Source organism: Nansenia antarctica (assembly GCF_963989245.1).
Source record: "Nansenia antarctica genome assembly, chromosome: 2".
Classification (NCBI taxonomy): Eukaryota; Metazoa; Chordata; class Actinopteri; order Argentiniformes; family Microstomatidae; genus Nansenia; species Nansenia antarctica.
The window spans coordinates 67,106,073-67,128,237 of NC_137675.1; the positions used below are offsets into that span (position 1 = coordinate 67,106,073).

At 45.7% G+C, this 22,165-nt stretch overlaps 1 protein-coding gene across 1 annotated transcript in view; it reads left to right on the forward strand.

Annotated features, from left to right (window-relative positions):
• Positions 1–22,165, forward strand: part of rhbdf1a (rhomboid 5 homolog 1a) — a 40,402-nt gene that overhangs the window by 8,742 nt on the left and 9,495 nt on the right. The window contains 17 exon segments of the mRNA XM_080524552.1: positions 12,623–12,767; positions 12,896–13,035; positions 16,537–16,750; positions 16,902–17,108; positions 17,842–17,964; positions 18,180–18,343; positions 19,077–19,328; positions 19,477–19,588; positions 19,716–19,790; positions 19,887–20,048; positions 20,528–20,579; positions 20,582–20,613; positions 20,616–20,629; positions 21,138–21,201; positions 21,286–21,380; positions 21,507–21,582; positions 22,135–22,165. The exon segment at positions 22,135–22,165 is cut by the window's right edge and continues 70 nt beyond it. Of these exon segments, the coding sequence (XP_080380678.1) occupies positions 12,651–12,767; positions 12,896–13,035; positions 16,537–16,750; positions 16,902–17,108; positions 17,842–17,964; positions 18,180–18,343; positions 19,077–19,328; positions 19,477–19,588; positions 19,716–19,790; positions 19,887–20,048; positions 20,528–20,579; positions 20,582–20,613; positions 20,616–20,629; positions 21,138–21,201; positions 21,286–21,380; positions 21,507–21,582; positions 22,135–22,165 (1,930 nt within the window). The 5' untranslated portion in view covers positions 12,623–12,650.

Here is a 22,165-nt window from a genome sequence, read left to right on the forward strand (position 1 = left end):
CCTTCAGCCAATACATGATTATTGTACTGTATACTCATCATAGCAGATATTAGCCCCCAAGAACTTTGTCTGTTGTGGTGGGAATCAATCAGTTATCAGATATGCTATTTGTGAACACACTTTTTGGTAGAAACTGCCCATGTCCTTTCAGATAGTGAATGGAGGTCCAGTCTACCTGCAAGAATTGTCATCATTAGAGGACGTAAGTGGGCTCTCCAGGATGCTGCAAGGCGGACAATGTTTAGTGTGACTCACTCAAACCTCCAAAATGTGTGAAGGATAAAAATGTTAATTAACTGTAAAGATCAGACCAATCTGTATGAAGGAATTATGGAGGCTTTGAATAATTTTTTACACACAGAGACTAATTCCCTTTAGAATAATATAACTATAATACCAAATAGTTCAAGCTTTAATATATGAATGCCATTTTTACTAGTGAAAGCATAGATAATGGATTAACGGATTATGGATGTAATTAAATTCATGACCATTCCAGTGTCAGTGAGTTTGTTTAAGACTGGAAGTGATTGAAGGTGATTTACTCTGGTGATGTCAGTTGATCCCGTCACCTCAGCAGACAGTGGGTGTGGTTCCACCCAGGCCAGTTTATCAGCAGTTGACCTCATTGGCTTTTATTAGAGATCAGAGGCTGATATGGACAGCTCCCATTCTCTCCTCTCCCTGAATCCATGCTTAATCTAGTTAATTCCCTTTGTCCCCATGCAACAGGCCATGGTTCGTCTGTTCCCCCTCAATAGAGACAACAGCTTTGATTTCACAGTGCATTGAGATCTCACATTCTGCCTGCTCTGGAGCGCCAGAGGGGGCAACTGGGTGGAGGGAGAGGGGGCTGGTATTCTCTGTGTGGTATGTGAAGACGAGGGATGTCTCATAGCCAGTGGTGGGATGAAAGGTGTGCGTGTGCATGTGCGAACTCGTGCGTGCGTGTGTGTGGTTTCCGTGACTGTGCAGAGCGGACATGTAGAAGTCTCCCAGACAGCAGTGGGTTTCCTGCCTCCATATGGATGCCTCCTCCTCCTCCTCCTCCTCTGCTCTGCACTGCACTGCACTTCCTTCCAGCAGTTCTTAAATAAGCATTAATCTGACCTTTCTATGCTGGTGGTCTCCCAGGGAGGATGTGAGATGATAGAGTTGGGGACGCTTTGTGAAGTATTTTTTACTCTAGTTGATTGGTCAGATCGTTGAAGTAAAGTGCAGTGATATAGGGTGCTGACAGCCTACGTCAGATTCAGAATACATTTCATAACAAGACCCTCTGTGTCGGATACAGCTGGATTTTCTAAGCCTTGTCTCTACGTTATGGGTTAACTTTTTTTAAGTTATGTTTTCTGAGTGGGGCAGTCCCACTCATAGTTTTTCATTTTATTGGACAGATATAGTGAAGAGAGACAGGAAAGTAAGGAGAAGAAGGGAGAGCGGGCATGTCAGCAGGGCATGGGCTGGAGTCGAACCCATGCCGACATGGGCATATGTGTGCACTGTAGACCGCGGCACTAGACCACTAGACCACCCCAGGCCACCATTATGGGTTAACTTGAGCCTTGCAGAAAGTAATTAGCTAAACAGAGAATTTGCTGATGCTGCCATTTCAATCGATAAAGAATGAATCCTTCAGCCCGGTTTCCCCTCTCATGTTGAGGAGTTGGATCAGTTGCTTCACAATGACCCTCCTTCAGCCTGATGCAGATTGGACAATGCAGCCTTTTGTAGGCCTGATTCAGGCTGATATCATGCTGGAAACTATTTAGATGAGGATCACATGTTGTTTGGGCATGCTGCTGCTGAGAGTCCCCTCTTAGCTCACTTAACAGGAAAGCGTCTGACTTCCTACAGACAATAAGACGCTTGTTTGCAGTACGGGGATGCATCTGGGAGCCACTCTACGGGGGATAGTGGAGAGAGATGGTTTGTTTCCTTTTGTTTTCTAAAGCTGTGTCTCTCTAGAGGCAGTAAATCCATACAGACACTGTTTCAAACTGCGAGAGGTCAAGAGGTCAAACAGTCACTGAAACAGACACTGAAACCCTTCCACAAAGTCAAATGCTAATGTTATTGATCGTCTGATTTTGTTGAGTGATTTCTTTGAAATTGGCAAGATTCACCCATCATTTCCCCCCCCCTCTCTTGTTAGGCCTGTTTGACAGCCTGCTTTGCATTTGTGAATCAGTTATGGAAATTAAACTATTGTCATATTTCATTTGTCATGACTTTTGGCAACATTTAAGGATATGTATACTATACACATGTACAGTATTTACTGTGATTTATTACAGTGGTACACTGGTTCTCAGCACCCCCCCCCCCCAGTCACTTTGGACCAACCAATTTAGCCTTTGCACTACTGCTGGTTGCACACAATGTGATCACTCAATTACCCTTTTTGTTTACAAATACTACCTTTGCACATACCATATTGTTGCCCATTGCACATACCTCACATACCTCTTTTTGATATAGCCTCCATTTATCCATCTGTATACACCATACTGCATAGCTTACCATTACCCTCTAACGTATATACCTCTAACTACCGTACTTGCCATACTGTACGTACTCTATCACTATTATGTTTTATATCACTACTGCTGCATTTCGTTGACTGGTACTTGTACTCTGCAATGACAATAAGGTTGAATTTAATTGAATCTAATCTAATATTCTATATAATACAATATTAAATCTCTTGTATTGAATTGTCTATTGATTTGACTTTGACTTTATTTTGATGAATGTTTGTCTCAATTCATCCAAGCACATACCTCCCCTGTGTTGTTAACCTCGTGACCCAGTCCCCTGCTGCCCTCTAAGATGAGGTCATGTCCTTGGGAGTATTATGCTGATGTTGAGTTTGTTATCTCCACTCCGTACTCTGCTCTTATAGATCCAGAGCATTCCTAGCCATCCTTTTTGTGGTCTCTGCAACCATACTCACAAAGTGCCCATGTGAAGTTCCCCAGGCTTTAGTGGGAAGTTGGGTGGGCAACAGAGGGGCCCCTGGCTGTGTCTCTGCTCCCACTCTCTCCCAGGGGACGGCTCTGTCTGTGTGGTCGTACAGGGTAGACTGCTAGAGGAAGATAAGGCTAGTCTCCGTGGGAGAAAGCACAGCTAGACTCTGGTCTGATAGTAGAGGGTCTCAGGGACACCAGCACAGGTTAAAACAACCTCTCTATTCACACATTCCAAAGTTGAAGACACGGCTGTGTGTGTGCCCTCAGAGAAGCACCTGATTTAATATTTTACTTCATACAGTACCTACATAAGAAGATATTTTATTATATTAAATCTTCATGTTTGCTGGTTCAGCATATAATATACCTAGCCCAGGGAATTTCAGAGTGTGCTTCCTTTAGATTAGATATCCAAACCCTGGCCTGGACCCAGACCAGATATCGATTTATTGTGAGGCTAGTTTTTCCCATCAGAGTGGAGATGCGCACTAACATCTCAAGTGATGTGGGTTCAGAGCTGAGAGGGGCATATTAGCAGTGCTGTGCAAAGAGGCAGTACAGTCACCCAGTGGAATGGGCCATGTTGATTTCCCTTTGTGTGCATACCCGATCCAATGGAAAATACACAGTGAATAATTCACTTAAGTATAGAATGGCTAAATAATGAATCTTTTGAATTATCCACCCTTGCAATAATGTTTCACCTACGTGTAAGGAAAAAATGAAATAAACGTTTTGCCTAGCAGAGCATACTTCTGTTTATAGACATAGCAAGTTCAAAGCAATTCTGTTTCCTTTCCTTTCCGTTATGCATCAGCATAAAGCCCATCTCACCATTCTCTCATATAGATTCCCAGAGGAAGCTGTAACAGCAGTACACAATGTTTTTTCAACTGATTTACTAGGAATGTTGCCTGCTATATACAGGCATATACTGTATATGTGCTTTTTATTGAAGTGCTCCCACAGTGACTGATACTGGGTATACGAGGCAATTTATGTGAGGCAATGCGAGTGGCAAGATTAATAATGTATTTTAACCATTAATTAAGCAATATCACACGAGAGGGAGTGTGTTATACTGAATATCAGCACGGCTGTGATTCGGTCGTAGGTACGAGGCCGCAGGCCGAGTACCGAAGACAATCACAGCCGTGCTGATATTCAGTATAACACACGACCTCGAGTGTGATATTGCTTTTATACAACAGTTCTACAGCGCAATTTATTAGTTAACAGTAATAAGTGACAACAGATTATGATTTGTTTGTTTATTTAATCATTTAATTTGGCTCCGTCAAGAAAAAATAGTTCCGCAACGGGACTGTTCGACTGGACTGTTGCTGAACACAAACTAGTTACTTTGTATCGTGTACATTTATTTGTAAATTTCCATGTATTGTGCAACCAGTGAAATATGACTCGGTTGAAAGTCGCTTTGGTGGCATGTGTGAATGTGATTCAGAGTCAGACGAGTTGACATCAGACAGCACGCTGCTCCATCGTTTTCCACTCTCGGTGGATGGTCTCCAATAACTTTTTAGCGAGCTGCATCAGATTCCAAGACCGGCTAACCGGTGGCTCGTTGATGTAACGGTTTAAACCAGCACGAAGCCCAATGTAGCTGCTGATGCTGTAGAGCTCCCCTTTAGTTGTCCGGATGGACCCCGATGCCTCAGGACTGTATTCAGCTCGGCCATAGGTAGGCTATATGACCGTTAATGTAGTCTAATTAACGGTCATTTAGAACACCTGTGCGGCGGAGTGATACATATAGTTAAAAGTCCCAGTGCTGTTATACTGTATAATCGTAACTCATGGAATGCCTCTTGTCCAATCAAATTACTTGGTCGGAACTAACTGTTGTATAACCATCTATATTCCTCTGAGATCTACAATATTGTTCATGATATGCTGTGGCCTTCAGTTTCATACAAGCAGTACATTGGCCATTGAGATCTATAAATAGACATTATGCCCACAGCACACAGTCGGAAACCCATTTATGCCCTCACAGACTATTCATACCTCTGGCACTGATCATGTAATTAAACAAACAGTGTTCTGACGGTAGCTGAGGTTGGCCGTGCCTATGCAGCACTTACACACTCTGGATTGAAACCACTCTGCTACTGTCCACCACTTTGAAGTGTTGACTTTGCTCTATAAAGTCCCTCTGCTGGTAAGAGGAGCTGACGAGTGTCTGAGCAAACATGGGGAATGGCGTGAGCTTCTCCAGCCGCCCAGACCAGACCAGCCTCCCAGACCAGACCAGACCAGCCTGCCAGCCCTCCCCAGCCTCCAGCCTCCCAGACCAGACCAGCCTGCCAGCCAGCCCTCCCCAGCCTCTAGACACTGCCACCCCCCCAGCCCTGTCATCCTGCCAGCCCTGCTCTCCCCAGTCATGACACTCGATCCCAGGGTCAGCTGCAGAGGGTATTCCTGTTGTGTGTGTTTGTTTTTTAATGTCAGACAGGCTGGTTTGGGGTGACAGCTTGTCACATGTCACTGTGTCAGTTCGATGCAGCTGCATGCAGAATGGTAATGGTTGACAGTGACGGAGGCCTTCCCTGGCCTGCAGCTACAGTATGTGGAGTATTTCCTTCCATGTAAGTGGAGTGTACTGCCAGGCCATACGCCCAGACTGGAGAGGAATCAGAGCTGGACCTTCCTTCCTTTTCCCCTCAAAACCCTGCTGAAAAAGTCATTCTCATCATCACGCCATCTGCGTGAATGCCACATGTTCGAGTCCCACTGCTCTGTTAGTCATCAGACACTGAGAGAAAGCCAGAGAAGAAGAGCCACAGGGAGAAAGAGAGAGAGAGGGAGGGAGAGAAAGAGAAATGAGTATGGTGCTACACCCTTGGGTACAGTATGTTACAGAGGCAATTCTGCATCCAACTCCGCTTCTCCAACCAGCTTCGTCACCTGGCGTTGCTGTCTCTCTTCCAACACGGTGTGTTTATTTTTAGTCCCTTAATCTGTTTCTGTTTCAGAAGTCACCCATGGCACCCAAACTAAGCAACAGCAGCTTTGCAGGTTTTGTCAGCTTTTTAATTGGTCTTGGCTGGAAGTGTGGTGCGCTGTGCTAAATAAAGATCAGAAGCACTATTCTGCAATTAATGCACAGATGGACCTCAGATGGGTAGGAGTTACACAACTAAGGCACTGTTATGAAGTGCAATTGATTTACTTGTCGTATCTAGGTTGATTGCCAGATCAGATGTTTTGGGAAAATTGCTTAGCACGTTTCCCCTCTACACACTTGAATGCTGATGAGGTATTGTGTTGTTCCTTGGGTTTGTCAGTGTGAATGCAGAGCGAGGGTTATTGTGAAAAACCTAGTTTAGAGCCTATGGTGTATGTGGTTAATTATCAGATTGTGACATTCAGCCTCTATATCGAACAGAAAAAGGAGGAAAACCCAGACAACGCCTTTTTTAAGGAGAATTGGGTTCCTGTTCTCCACTCATATTCAGAAGGGGTTTACGCTCACATCCATTCTACTACTGTACCATTGAGAGTTATTTGAGAGAGAAAGAGATTAGTGTTTGGATAAGAGAGTGAACTGCTGAATAGCATATTTTCCCTTCATTGTTTCTTTTGTCAGGCTTTGCTGCCAACATGGCGTGAGGTTGCATTTATAATGGATATAAGCATTGTGGTTAGGGACTCCTGTAGTCAAGGTCACTGTTATGAGGAGAATCGTTTCATGTATGTCCATGTATGGTGCATTGAATAGGAAACTGTATATCTTCTAGGTTTGAATAGCATGTGTTGACCCATGCATAGAGGCAAGATAAAGTGAGTGAAAGAGGGAGATTCCGAAATGTAGTAGAGATACACTGGAGAGGGAGAGAGGGGAACAGGACCCCAAGGCCAGGAAGTGCTGTTCTCAGGAAGGAAGTGTCCAGCCTTCTCAGTACAGAGATTAATGAGGTCATCCATCATGGCGCCACCCACCCTCCTCAGTCCTGCCCCAGAGCCCTTCTGAGCCAGCCAGCGCCGAGACTCTGTCACCCCCAATGAGACAGAGCCATGTCCTCCACTCACAGGGCCTGAAGGAAATAGGTCTGTTGTACCTACAGCAGCACATAGCAGAGCACACACAGTTCCAGGACACCACCCAGGCACTGTCCATACTGGTTAGACTTGATGTGGTTTCCTGCACTGCACTAGTTGCAGTTTGCTTTTCAGCCCGAGATCTCATGGAATGTTGGAATGGAATGTTCAAATGACAGAATGTGATTAGAAATGTCCCTGGATGGAGGGCTTTGGAACCGTACTGTATGCAGTACCATACTACCATTGCAGAAATGTATAATGTATTAGTTCAAAATGAATGAGGCAACTGTAGTCCGTGTATGGAGCAGGTGCCTTTCTTTGAATTTGTTTTTAAACAATTGATTTTACAATCTCGTACTGTAATAGTGTGTATTCTGAGGACATTATTAATGATGCAGCTTTAACACTAGAACAGCCATGGGGGGGGTCATTTGTCTCACCCTGTGAGTAAAAAAAAAAAGTTATATGTTTCAAGGACCATCCTTTCATTGCTTTTCCTAGATATGTGCGTTCTACCACCCAGTGTCCTTACATTTTCAAAATCACATCAGGATAAGCTAGTATAAAGCTATTTTGCAGTTTTTCTGTGTAGGAGGAAGGCTAACTTACAAGACGGTCAACTAGTGGTCATTGTGTGTAAATAGCAGCATGGCATTGTAAAGACTATGGTCATTTGACCCCTGAGGCGGCTCTTATAGTAGGTACAATAGGCACGGCAGTTCTAGCGTTAAGAGATAAGATGATAATTGTCCACTAAACTTTCGTTTCTGCTCAGAAGCCATCAAAAGTGGGTTATATTTATATCTTGTGAAGAATGTGAAACAGGATGTGTCAATTAAGGAAATGCTGCTCTGTGTGTTTCTGCTCACATGTGCTGTGAGATAGCAGTAGGAGAAATGGGTCCTGTTGAAAAGTACACAATGAAAGACTAAAAAAGGCCCCACTCTGGCCCACCCAAGCCCTTTCACACATACAGCTGAGGCGGTGCAGGAGAGCCGTCAGAGATGCAGCAGTCAAGTCCTCACCACTGTTTGACTTCAAGCCTCACTTGTTACAGCTGGGTCTCCATTGTCACATCTCAATGAGTTTCTATGCATGACTGGCGCCCATTTACCAAGTCATTATATTCTTAGATGGCCTGTAAACTTCATTGAGCAATAGTATGCAGCAGCACATCACACAGCACAATAGACCACAGCTCCCCGGAGAGCACTGTGGTTAAGCCTGTCAGCGTGTCAGTGTAATACCTGAATACCCGCTGGACATCTCCAGCCCTGCACCTGGAGAGACCTGAGCCAGTCCTGTATGTTTTGTCTTGCTGTCTGTCTTTTTCCCAGCTAATGGAGAGAAATGGGGCAAGAGCAGCTTGACAATGGAAACATTGGGCAATTGGGCTGTAAATGCATCTCATGGTAGGAAGTGTTAGTTTCTCATACGTAACATTAGTCTGAAGTAAAGCGATGGCAGGAAGCTAATCTTGCATTGCGCAGTGCTAGGATGGGAGTGGGTGTTTTCCTTCTTCAGATCCGAATCTGGAAGTCAAAACAAATCTCTTTAAAGCACTGAGATTAAATCATGTTAGCCCTAAAGAATGCTGCTTCAAAATCAAGACAGAGTAATCGGTTGTGGGAAAACTACTGCTATCTTATGGCATGAAATTGTTGCCACGCAACAGTCACACCACAACATTTCAAGCAGAAAAGTATGTACCGGTATATTCTCAACCTGAAGGTATGTCACGAGTTGGTTAAACTGTCCATCAGACCCAAGGATGTGCTATTACCACAGTAATTAACATGGTTGTGATATCAAATAACAAGTCTCTCCACTTTGTAGGAGATGGTATTTTGTTATCCTTGTTGAACCTGTAAGAAGAAAACAGACAAGTTTAAAGGAAAGGAAAGGAAATTATAATCCAAGATCCTTGGATAATGGCCAAGCGTAAAATTCAATCAACTCTGCCATCCTCAAGGATATCTCCTCTGCTCAAGGACTTCCTTTTAATAATGTCCACTGTGTCTAAGACCAAAACTGACCCTGAATTCTAGGCCATTGATATAGGACTTCAATACCCTTTAATTATCTTGGTGAGGGGAGATGACTACCATTTTGAAACACTCCCAAGTAGAGTAGCCTGGTCACTGTTATAACCATGCCTGTATCCATGCTTGCTGTGGAGTCCTATCCAGCTGCCCTCCTCCACAGACACAAGTCTCAGACCTCCGCCAAGTCAGCTGCCATGTTGACTTTGGAGGAGGACAAGAGACGGGCTTCCGAAGCACATGACTGTCTGCCCAAGGTTGGAGATTTTCCTTGGTCTCAGTGTGATGTGAAGCATGCCAGACACGTCAACTACCCTCTCTCTGTTCTCATAAACATGGGGTGCATTGAAGGACTTTGTCAATACCCAAGGCAGCAGAGAGTATACATAGAGAGGTACTGTAGGGACAGCCAGGCTGATGCACAGAGAGCAGCTCAGAGAGCCTGTTGAGATTGTGAATGCCTATACATTTACATTTACATTAAATTGTTAGAATTTAGCAGACACCTTTATCCAAAGCGACTTACAAGAAATACATTTGTTTAAGTGAATCATCTATCCATCAGTCATCGCAAGAAAAACACATCTATGCTTGGGCCAGGGGGCCATTGGCAGTCATAATGCTAGAAGAAGGAAGAATTAAGATCTTTTTCTTCTTTTTTTTTTTTACAGTAGAGAAACCGTAAAGGTAGAGAACCAGGCAACAGCAGGAGTTCAGTGGGTTGGCAATTAGGGATTGTGGGCATAATCCGAAGCACATGAGCCCCCAAGCGCTCTCGGATACAAACCCAGGGGGCACTGGAGTGTAGACTCAGCACAGACAGAGGAGGAGGCAGAGCTCAAACACCAGCAGCTACAGCCTCTGGCTCTAGGGTCAAGAATCAAATGACGCTGAGTGTGGAAGAAAATTAGGCTCCCGTTCCTCAATATAATCTGCGGACCTAGGGCTAATGCTCTTCCTGCCTTGGATCACTGAGCATTAAGAACCCTGGAGTTTGACTTAATAGCAAAAGTAATCAAATAATAGGATGGCCTCTGGGCCATTGAGTGTGGTTCTGGCATGGATGTTGCAGTGGGTGGTTTGTACAAGCTGGAAGACTGCAGACAGGTTCACATTCCCCTCCAACAGGCGTTGCTAGCTGGTCCAACAGAGCTGAGGAGGACCATGATGACTCATCTCAGTAGGAAACTAGGGGGGGACTGCCACTAGTCCTTATACCCCCTGGAGCGGAAAACTAGGAGTGAAGACAAGTGCTGCCACTAAAAGTCGGGGCTAAAGTGGAGCGGAGTGAATGTGCTATGAAATGTGTCACCATGTGAGACTCTCTCTGACCATCTCCCTCTCCCTAAGCCAGGCTGTGTCAAGGAGGGCACTCTCTCTCCCCCTCTCACTAGGCCCTCACACCCTAGACCCGCCTGCTTTGTTCCTGTCTGCCCTGCTAATCCTGGGCAGTCATCACAGTCCAGACAGACAAAAAGGCTGGGGAGGCTAGGCAGCATTCCACAGCAGAGCCCCCTCTGTGCAATGGGGCAGAACCTCTCAGCATGGCACAGATGACGTGACTGCACTGCTCTGCCTTTGCAGCCTCTGAAAGTAGCTAGCTACACTGCACTCTACCCTGCAGCCTTTCTGCCTCCGCTGTCTATGCCATCCTCTGCACCGTGTGTTCTCACATCATAAGTGCCAGGACACGACTGACTGTGTCAGTGTCCTGCTGTGTGAACTGATAGATTGTGAAATCCGATGTTGATGATCCCGTGGCTGGGTCGGTGCTGAATTGTTAACACGGTGCGGTTGACTTCTCCCTTCGACACTGCCTACGGCATGGGGTTTCACTTCTGCCTACACTGACCTCCATTGTCAGCCAGGGTGGCTCTGTGGACGGATTTATGTTTCACGTGAATGCTGCCATCATCACTTGTGCTAAAACAGGAGCCTGCAGTGTGTTAAAACCAACGCAAAGCAGATGTGCTCGTAGCCACGGTCTTTACCAAGGACCTGAAGCTGTAACCAGAGATGTGAATGTGTGACCCTGGGTGACTGGTGCTGCGCTTCGCGTCTCTGATGAGGCGGGAAGAACACAGGCCCGTGAGGCCCTCCTCTTCACAAGCATTGCAGCCAAATGTGACAGCAGCTGGTGAAACCGGGAACAAGTCGGCAGCCAATCAAACGTTCAGACTTTTATTCTGAAAGATTTTAATGAATTTCAACAATGTTGAAAATCAATGACACACTCGCTAGTCAACTAACACAGCTTGTTTTGTGAGCCTGCTAACAATGTAAAGTAGTGTTATAGTTAACTAGGTAGTAGTGGGGATTACTCACCGAATCCATTGCATTGCAATATTTTGGCTTGACTAGCGAGTGTGTCATTGGTTTTCACATTTATTTACATTTTTCAGAATCTCAGAACAATTTGATTGCTTGCCGACTTGTTTCACCAGCTGCCGTCACACATGAGAATCTGTGAGAGACCAGTAACATGTGACAGAGGGTGTGAAGTGTTTATTCACTTTCACAGGGTTTTTATAATAGTTTCTCGGCAAGGAACCACCCTGAGCCGCTGTGAAAGGCAGCCATTCATTGATACATTAATATTTCGGACAGAGTGAGAGATGTATTCCAATTTTCCTATGATGCTCTTTACCAGGAGAATGTCGCAGAGCACCCTGAGAGTGCCACCAAGGCGTTTCAAGCGTACTGTAAAGTACACAGTATAATTTTAGATTTCATTGGCAGAGTGTAAGCAGCAATGAAGAAAATGACAGGATATTACGAAGCGGACACATAGAACCAAGAGTGTATGAGTTTAAGGGACTCGCAAACTGAAATGAAGGCTTGGCGATAATGAGGCTGCTAGTTTTACTGCTGTGGTCTTGGAGCTGCTTCATGGGAATGCACAAGGAGAGACAGTCATTTAGGCCCTCCTGCAGATGCCTGGTAGGGGATAGAAAAACAGCAACATATAACGACAAAGTGGGATTAAATTCGATTTAATCTCTGGCATTTAGGGATTAGATTTAGACTATAAACGTTCCCATTCTCACAGCACAACATATTTATTGCTTTGTTAAATGGTTCCGTGTGCTTTCTGGATAAGAGTAAGCAGCTGTGGTCTGGTCTCTATTTCCATTTGCAGCCTTCCCCTTTTGTAACTGGTTTTATAATAGCGCACCCTGCCTTAGATTGGATAATTATAGTGGCATTAGCACCCTCTTGTGTAACTATTGTGAAACACATGCCATTATTGTGATGCTCAAGCTCTCATTTACAAATTGTACATTTGAATGTTGATTAGACTTTGAAATGAAATTCCTGAGGGGGAAAAGCTGGCATGTAATGACACATGTTAGATGGGTTCATTACCCTTGCTATAACTATTCTAATATTTTCCCTCTTCCCCCCCCCCACCCCTTCTTCCTTCCTTCTCTCTCTCTCGACCTCCCTCTATGTCTGTCTGTGTCTCTGTCTGTCTGGCTGTCTGGCTGTCTGGCTGTTTATCTGTCCCTCTCTGTCTGTCTATCTGTCTATCTCTCTGTGTAGCTGGCAGGCGTGGGTCAGGGTAGGGAGCATGGCTGAACCACGCCGTGAGAGCACCAGCAGCCTGCAGAGAAAGAAGCCTCCATGGCTCAAACTGGACATTCCCATGGCTCAGGTGTCACTGGACGAGCCGCCCACCTTCGTTCAGGTACAACACTGCCCTCTGCCCACTGCCCTCTCTCTGCCTTTTCTTGTCCCTTAGACTACTTCTGTCAATATAGTAGTTGTCATGTTTTGTCTTTCTCTCTCTGTTTCTCTCTATGGATCCCTATCCAGCCGGTGAAGCGACAAGGTTTCCTCCGCAGTATCAGCATGCCAGTGGAGACCTCCCACCTCCAGTCCCCACACCGTGACCTCTTTGACCCCCGCCGGCCTGCCCTGCAACGCCAGTCCTCCATCACACAGACCATTAAGAGGTAAAAGGAAAAGTATTGATGCTCTAAGTCTACATTAGGATATGTTGATTGATTAACTCATGGTCACAAGGCTACAACCTGAACTGACCCCTATGATTTGGTTGCCTTTGCTTTCCGGCAGTGGGCCTCCAATGATTGAGAACCCTGTCCTATTGTTTGTTATGATGTTGAGCATGTAAAACAACAGTATGTTATTTTTTATTTTTTTGTAAGTCTGTGTGGTTTAATTATGGGCTGCGATGCACAAGTGATATCAGAGTGGCCATTTACATTGCAAGGGCAGAGACAATAACACCTCATTGCCCACTTACTGCAGTGGCTGTTTGATTGCATATTGATTTTTACCAGAGCTGCGTACAATTTAGTAGTAGTTGTTGGTCAGGTTGAACTGAGGACAGCGGCTATCTGACAGGACACAGGCATGTGGAGAGGATTGCTGTGATTTTAGTATAGTGCCAAACTGGGGCTGCAGATGCCCTCAATTTATTTCAAACTGGAAAAATGCCGGCGTCTCTGTGATTTAGCATTTATTCTTCACAATCTGCTTGAATGATTTTAAATCTTTTTCTGAGTCACACGTGTTCGACGGCTTGTGTTTGACTGTGTTGTATGATTTTCTCGGTATACTCACAAGGAACTATGCATGTTCTTGCCGTTATTTCACTGTACTCACTGTGCTCTACTGGACTTCACCTGGACTGGAATGAAGTTTACGTGAATTCAGGCAGGACACTTAAGTCGTACGGCGCAGCTGTCCGTCAGGTGAACACATGATCACATGTTCATGGGACAAGGGACGATGGGACGAGTTACGCAACACATAACCACCACGGTTAAACAGTGTACGCCACTGGCTATGAGAATTATACTTATTGGTCGTCCCACCCAACACCCCAGCTTCCAATCACTCGCTCTGTATTTAACCTACCTAGGTGAGGTTTGAGAACTTACCGGCTCCCTGCCTTATATTTTATTTTATATTGTAAACTTCAGGTGGGGAGCTATACAGAGCAGAGCCATCCAATTATGCCAAACCTAATATACTTCCATTTCATTAAACAATATTAAACCGACCTAAGTGTCCTGACTGAACTAACATTTTCAGCTTTACTCCTTTTGCACTATGGCTGTATCACTCTCTTGCTACTGTTTCTTTCCTCACTGCCTGTTCTTTTCTTCTCTCTTTCCTTCTCTTTCCTGCCCTGTCCTCCCTCTTCTCCTCCTCCTCCCACTCCCTGCTTTGCCCGTCCACAGCAGCAGGAGGGTGCACTTTGAGCGGATTAACACGGTGCCCGTTAAGGGCCAGCGTGCTGCTCGCCGCGGCCCCAGGAAGCACCACTCCCTCTCCAGAACCCTGCTCAGGTACTGCAGGAGGAGGGCCCTCACAGGGCCAGGGCCAGGGCCAGCCAGGGTACTGAGGAGGGCTCTACCTGTCTCATTACATCAGCATATCTAACTGTTACTGCCGCAACCCTGGACAGATGGAGCATCTTGTGATGTATGAAATATTGACATAGGCTATACAGTAGCATTATGTTCCCCCCTTTGTTTGCATTCTAGGTTATGCTAGTTCCGCTACTGGCAGGCATCTTAGACATGCACTCCGGTATTAGTGTTGAGTTTCATATTAACTTAGAGGATTATATAACTGCATATTTTAGAAGCAGTGAGCTATTAAGCGTTAAGAGACATAGCCGCCAGTTAGCTGAAACCTCCAGTTGAATTCACAGTATTTTCCCAGTGAATTTATATAGACTATAGTAACCGATCATGTTTAATTTGAGATGTGCAGGCCTGATGTTGTTTTCCCACTCTCCCTGACTCTGACTGGTATGACCATGACTCATCTCATCGACACCAACTGATTCACACCGGATTAGTCATAACACAGGACAAAACCCAGAGCTGCACTTTTCCTGGAATAAATGAGCGCCACCACATTCCTCTGTGGTCGGAGCTGAATGGGGGCCGCAGTGTTGCCTCCAAACTTAATGTGAACGTGTACGTGGGGGAACAACACATTTCTGCAAATATGTCAAATGCAAGAAGACCCATCACATTGCTTTGTGACTGAATATAACTTGTTCTGATGTGGGTAGCGGGTTTGGCGTGGCATAGTGGACACAGTGTGGCCCATGGAGAGGCGGGGGCAGTCCAGGTGTTCCTGCAAGCTGGGATTTATTTATAGAGCAGCAGAGGTCAGTGAGGCCAGGGCCATTCTGTCGATATGCCTGCTGGTTCAGCAGCTGGAATGCCAGCCATTCAATCATGTCACACACAGATACATGGACAGGGTAAACACAGGGGACCAGAGAACAAACTCTCTGTTCACTCACAATAATCCTTAATAATATGAGACTGAGGTTGAACGTTATCATCCAGGTCCACTTGGAGCTATCCAACTAAGTGGGTCAAAACCACTGGCAGCTGTTAACATCCTGTAGCAGACGCTGGACGTTGTGTTTAGGGCTCGAGGCAAGTGAACATTCACCAACACGCCTTGTAGCAGGTAATGAGCTAGTTTAGACAGATGTAAAATAGTTCCACTTCCTCTTCCTTCCCTGAGGGCTGGGGAAAAACGTTTAGCTCTATTAATGATTTACTGCAGGTTTTTAAAAATTGGCTTTTTTTTTTCTTTTTTCAGCGAGGCACTCTATTTGAAACTTGATAGTTTGTTGTGATGAGAGTTAATTGATATAGGTATTTAGTTTTTCCTTGGCCACAGCTGACCATTTTTGCATGCTGTAAGAGTGGAGGAAGCAAGCAATACATCTTTAGAGTATGCAGATATGTGTCAGCTGGTACTAAATTCACCCATGCATTAAAGGAGCATGTAATAAATGATATCAATTAGAGCAAGGTACAGCTTTATTATTTATTACCGTGCACAAATGCTGCCGAGGTTGGCCAGGTTATGCACCAGACCCCTGAGAGAGTGGTTGGCAATAGAGAGTGTGTGTGTGTGTGTGTGTGTGTGTGTGTGTGTGTGTCTGTCTCTGTGTGTGTGTGTGTGTGTGTGTGTGTGTGTGTGTGTGTGTCTGTCTCTGTGTGTGTGTGTGTGTGTGTGTGTGTGTGTGTGTGTGTGTGTGTGTGTGTGTGTGTGCGCGCGCGCGCACGCGGGCGTGAGTGTGTGTGTGTGTGTGTCTGTGGACTTGAACATGTCTGGGCTTATTCCCTCTCACTGTGCATAATAGCCTCTTACTGGTGCAGTCAAGGACAGTTTTCCTTCCCGGGACGTTTCCCTTATCAGTTTATTGCATGTTTGCTGACCCACTCTTCCAAACAGGGCTTTGAGGTGGAGGGAGGAACTCTCATCTATAGTACAGCTCTGTACCTCTGAAGCCATTTTCTTACCCACTCTGTGCTAGATAGCTGGTGTTGAATCTCTCTGTGAGGGAAGGGCTGAGGATTAGGTGATCAGAGCGAGTCTGTGTGTGTACTGTTGTGTGGGTTTGTGAGATGTCTGCCCCCGGACTGAGTGGACGGTGTTTGTGGTGTCAGGGGTACGGCAGACTGGTTTGGGGTCAGTAAGGACGGCGATGCCACACAGAAATGGCAGAGGAAGAGCCTGCGGCACTGCAGCCTGCGCTACGGGAAGCTGAAGCCCCAGGTGATCAGAGAGATGGACCTGCCCAGCCAAGACAACATCTCCCTGACCAGCACTGAGACTCCACCTCCCCTCTACGTCCCCTCCTCCCAGCATGGCATGCAGAAGGTACAGTACCTCTACAACCCCAGGCATCTGGGACCACCTGAGAGTCTTTATGCAATACATTTCTCATTTCAAATAGGCCCTAGGTAGCTTGTTTCAACACAATAAATGCAATGCTTCTTCTCACCCTGTTTCCATTACCGTGTGTCTTTAGATTGTGGACCCCTTAGCGCGGGGACGAGCTTTTCGCATGGTGGAGGAGGTAGACGGGTACAGTGTCCCCCAGACTCCCATCACCCCCGGCGCCGCCTCGCTCTGTTCCTTCACCAGCTCCCGCTCAGGGCTCAACCGGCTGCCGCGGCGACGCAAGAGGGAGTCTGTGGCCAAGATGAGCTTCAGGGCCGCGGCGGCACTGGTCAAGGTGATCCTGAGAGAGACGGAACGTTTTTACTAAATGACTGAAATTAAATTCAATCTGAGATTGAAAGCCATTATCAGTGAGAAGAAGCATGGGGGTCTTACAGTAGTTATAGAAATGTAGAAACTGCCATCTGTAGAAGCCCCTATACAATCAGTTAGCTCCCTGAAATGAATGAATGAATGAATGAAAGAAACATGGTCTGATGAATTGTCATTAAAAGTACAGATTATTGTTTTACGACTCCGTCCACTCTGTAGTTCAGGCGAAGAGGTGTCACACTAGAATGACGATACCTGACGTAAGACAACGGTTAGATAATGGATATAATAATGATCTGCCTGTCGGCCCCAAGCATTCTAGAATAACAAGGTGTCAGGACTTTATTTATTTCTCCCAAAAAATTATTCTCTGTCTGCACTGAGCCATACAGTTTTAGGGAGACCTCAAATCGAGATGTTATCTTCCTGTTATGGAAGAGCTATAGAGGGTGTTTAATTGCAAGAGAATGAAGGTATCCACTATGAACATCGTGAACTCCTATTTGTTCACATTTTCATATGTACATATGTTGTGTTATCGCAATGAGATTGCTACCAGTCGTTTCTACTGTATGTGAGAGTATTTGTGCATTGTGTGTGTATGTCTTGCAGGGTACCGCACTGAACAGGTCGCTACATTGTAACCTGCTGTGATAGGTGACAGTTTTGTGTGTGTGTGTGTGTGTGTGTCTCAGGGCCGCTCCTTGCGGGACAACACCCTGCGGCGGGCCCAGAGGCGGAGCTTCACCCCTGCCAGCTTCATGGAAGAGGACGTGGTGGACTTCCCTGATGAACTGGACACCTCCTTCTTCGCCAGGGTAAGGCCATATTCTACACTGTTGTCATTTCAAACTGATCTTAAGGCTCTATGTTTGCAGAAAACAACAACAGCGTACTCTTGAGGACTCTTAACAGAATTGCAGGGGGTCAATTAGTCTCTGTGATTGACTTGAGTTTCTTGTGTTCCCATCCTCTGTAATCAAGCCTGCATCTCCAGTGCTGTTCTCAGACCTGTTCTCACCCTGCCTCCTAGGACTGTCTGATGCATGAGGAGTTATCCACGTACGCAGACGAGGTGTTTGAGTCGCCGTCGGAGGCGGCGATGAAGGAGGCAGAGCCCAGCAGTAAACTTGATGAGACAGAGCTGACAGGCAGCGCTCTGGATAAGAGTGAGCTAGAGAGGAGCCACCTCATGCTGTAAGTCACACTCATAAGAAACACACACAAGTGTCTCTAGTTGCCAAGTGTTGATGTTCTGTTTGTACATTCACTTGGAAAACAAAAGGCTTACATAAAGGGGCAATCTTGGATTGGTACATCCATTTAGGGACTTTTAAATGAATGATATATAGCCCTTGATTCTTGAAGAATATAGCTTATAAATGCTGTCTTACCTAATCAGAACCCAGCATATAAGGTTAAAAATGAGTTAAAACTTTCATTTTGATCTTGTGGATGGTCAGTGCTTACATCCATAGTTAATGTCCATGAATTGGAGAGTGCTTACATCCATAGTTAATGTCCATGAATTGGAGAGTGGTTACATTTCTTTATTACATTTCTTTATTTATGTAAACCAGCTCCTTCCCTTCTTGTGTGTTTTTTTAAAGTTTTTTTTTTTCTTTCCTAACACCAGGGGAGCCACCCCTCCTAAATTTCGTTGTTTGGTACCTGTACTATAGCAATGACAATAAAGACCATTCATTCATCATTCATTCATTCATTCATTCATTCATTCATTCATTCATTCATTCATTCATTCATTCATTTCTCTTGTCCCATCCCTCAGCTGGCAGGGAGAACTCTTTGTTATTGTTTTGATCCCTTACTGAACCCTTATTTTTCAATTGAGCTCTCCACCTTTTTGTCTCTCTCTCTCTCTCTCTCTCTCTCTCTCTCTCTCCCTCGGTCTCCCTCTATCCTCTCCCAGGCCTCTAGAGCGAGGGTGGCGTAAGGCCAAAGAGGGCACTCCAGGCCCCCCCAAGGTGCCACTGCGTCAGGAGGTGGTGAGCGTCAATGGTCAGCGGCGGGGTCAGCGCATCGTTGTGCCCGTCAAGAAGCTGTTTGCCCGGGAGAAGAGGCCGTACGGCCTGGGCATGGTGGGCAAGCTCACCAACCGCACCTACCGCAAGCGCATCGACAGCTATGTCAAAAGGCAGATAGAAGACATGGATGACCATAGGTACTGCTTTCCAGACATTATTCTGCCGTAGGTTTAGGAGCCCCCCCCCCCCCCCCCCTTAATGAATATGATTTATGCACCTATTATTAAGGTGCAGAGTAAAGCACCTCTTGTGGTTTTACTAATATGCCCACTCTGTCTCCATCAGGCCTTTCTTTACATATTGGATCACTTTTGTCCACTTGCTTATCACTATCCTGGCTGTATGCATCTATGGTATTGCACCGGTGGGGTTCTCCCAGCATGAGACGGTTGATTCTGTGAGTACTGGTTGACTTAAGAACATCATTTATCGCACTTAATGGGGTTTCAATGACTTACATATGATCTTAACACTTTGCCGTTGTCATTTGATGAACATGAAACACCATCATTTTGTCTCTCCAGGTTCTAAGAAACAAAGGTGTTTATGAAAATGTCAAGTTTGTACAACAAGAGAACTTTTGGATTGGGCCTAGTTCGGTAAGCAACACCTTGGTTAAACTCCTTATTTTCCCCCCCAAAAATGTGTGAATGTGTTTCTCTTCACTGCTGTATCCTATCTGTGTCCATGATTAGGAGGCTCTGATCCACCTGGGGGCCAAATACTCTCCCTGCATGAGGCAGGATCAGCAGGTGCATGATCTGATCCGGGACAAGAGAGCCGTCGAGCGCCACTCTGCCATACCTACCAGCCGACCCAGACCCGGATGTCTCCAGACCTCAGAGGAGGAGTGTTCGGTGAGTCTCTCTCTCTCTCTCTCTCTCTCTCTCTCTCTCTCTCTCTCTCTCTCTCTCTCTCTCTCTCTCTCTCTCTCTCTCTCTCTCTCTCTCTCTCTCTCTCTCTCTCTCTCTCTCTCTCTCTCTCTCTCTCTCTCTCTCTCTCTCTCTCTCTCTCTCTCTCTCTCTCTCTCTCTCTCTCTCTCTCTCTCTCTCTCTCTCTCTCTCTCTCTCTCTCTCTCTCTCTCTCTCTCTCTCTCTCTCTCTCTCTCATCTCTCTCTCTCTCTCTCTCTCTCTCTTTCTCTTTCTCTTTCTCTTTCTCTTTCTCTTTCTCTTTCTCTTTCTCTTTCTCTTTTCTCTTTCTCTCTCTCTCTCTCCTCTCTCTCTACCCCAGACCTTCTCTCATAACTTATACCTCACTACCCCTCTCTACCACATGCTGATAGTCTCAGTTGTGAATAACTGTCAACTGTCTCTCCCTCTGTTTTCTTTGCCCCAGAGTACCTTAGCTGTATGGGTGAAGTGGCCGTGGCATCACAGCACTCCTCAGCTGGAGGGCAAGACAGACAGTACGGCTCTGTGTGCCCTTCCAGGACCCCAGGTGAGACCCTCTATGACGCACAGCATGCCACTCAAAAAGAAACCTACTGTTCCTAATGAAACCTACTGTTCACTAATGAGACACACTTGGATGTTATGTTATATACCCATCTTCCGTCGTAGACTGAGACCTATCTCTTCAGGTTACATCTTAACTGCTCCTCCTGAGACATCTTCTGACCCTCACCACTACGTCTCCTAAAGACACCCGCTTTCCCTCTACTGTGTCCCTAAGAACTTCTATTGCCCCCCTTGTACTGTTTCTCAGTTTCTCAAAAAAAAAAAGTTTTAGTAGAAGGCGATAGGGAGAAGGTTTTTCCTTCTATCAGTGGCCCCGGGCCCGAGCTAGATTACTCTTCCTGCAACGAATGGTGGATTGCTGATTCACATGCTTGGTATTCAAATGTATTGATTGTAAGTCGCTTTGGAATAAGGCGTCTGCTAAATGCCAAAAATGTAAATGTAAATGTAAATGTTATGGATGATCGACCCCTCCCTGTTCACCATAGGATCTGTCTAGAGCCAGCCTCAGTATCACCTCATGAATGGCCTGATGACATCACCAAGTGGCCAGTGAGTACCCCATAGATATATCAGAGTGTGTAGTTTGAAGAGACCTGTCAATCAGTGTGTAACTCCCTCTGGTCTGATTTGTAGATTTGCACCAGGTACAACACGGGGAACCACACCAACCTGCCTCACATAGACTGTACCATCACAGGCCGGCCCTGCTGCATCGGCACAAAAGGGAGGTGAGAAGAACTGACATGACAAAGCCATGTATGCACACGCTCATGCCAGACACATACCCCAACACATACCCCACAGGTAGGAATGGGTAATCTGGTTATGCTGACTGTGGTTTTGCTGTTCCTCAGGTGTGAGATCACATCCAGGGAATATTGTGACTTCATGAAGGGCTACTTTCACGAGGAGGCAACTCTCTGCTCCCAAGTAAGCATCTCTACTTATTCTCTGATGTGCCTTAGCCTACTAGGTTAGAGCCAAGGCAGTAAGTAGTATGACAGATAGCCCTGGTCCTGACTCACTTCAAACCCAGCCCTAGCCAGACCAGACCAGACCAGACCTAGGGAGGATTAACATTAACATTAGCCTACTTCAAAAGGGGCTGTTAATGAGGCTGGTTGTTTTAAGAGAGGAAGAGTCTGCGCTGTGAGATTAAATAGTCTTTAATCATCATAAAGGGTGCCATGCTATTCGTCACTGTGTGGACAAATTGCCCTTGCAATAATCTCCTTTTCTCTTAGCAACAGCACCCAGAGGAACAAAAGGAACATGATTAGAGTGCACGGGCTGAGAAGATGCTCCATTTTTAGATTGAAGACACAGTGTGCATTGTACAATGTGTGTGAAATTAAATGTCGTCAAAATGCTAATGTGTGAGAGACAGATAAAGAGGGTGTACTGTATTTGACTGTCAGTTTGTGAGTTATTCATCACATGTTAGATGGTAAATGTCACCGTGGCCGTCTCCTCCTCCGTCAGGTGCACTGTATGGATGACGTGTGCGGCCTGC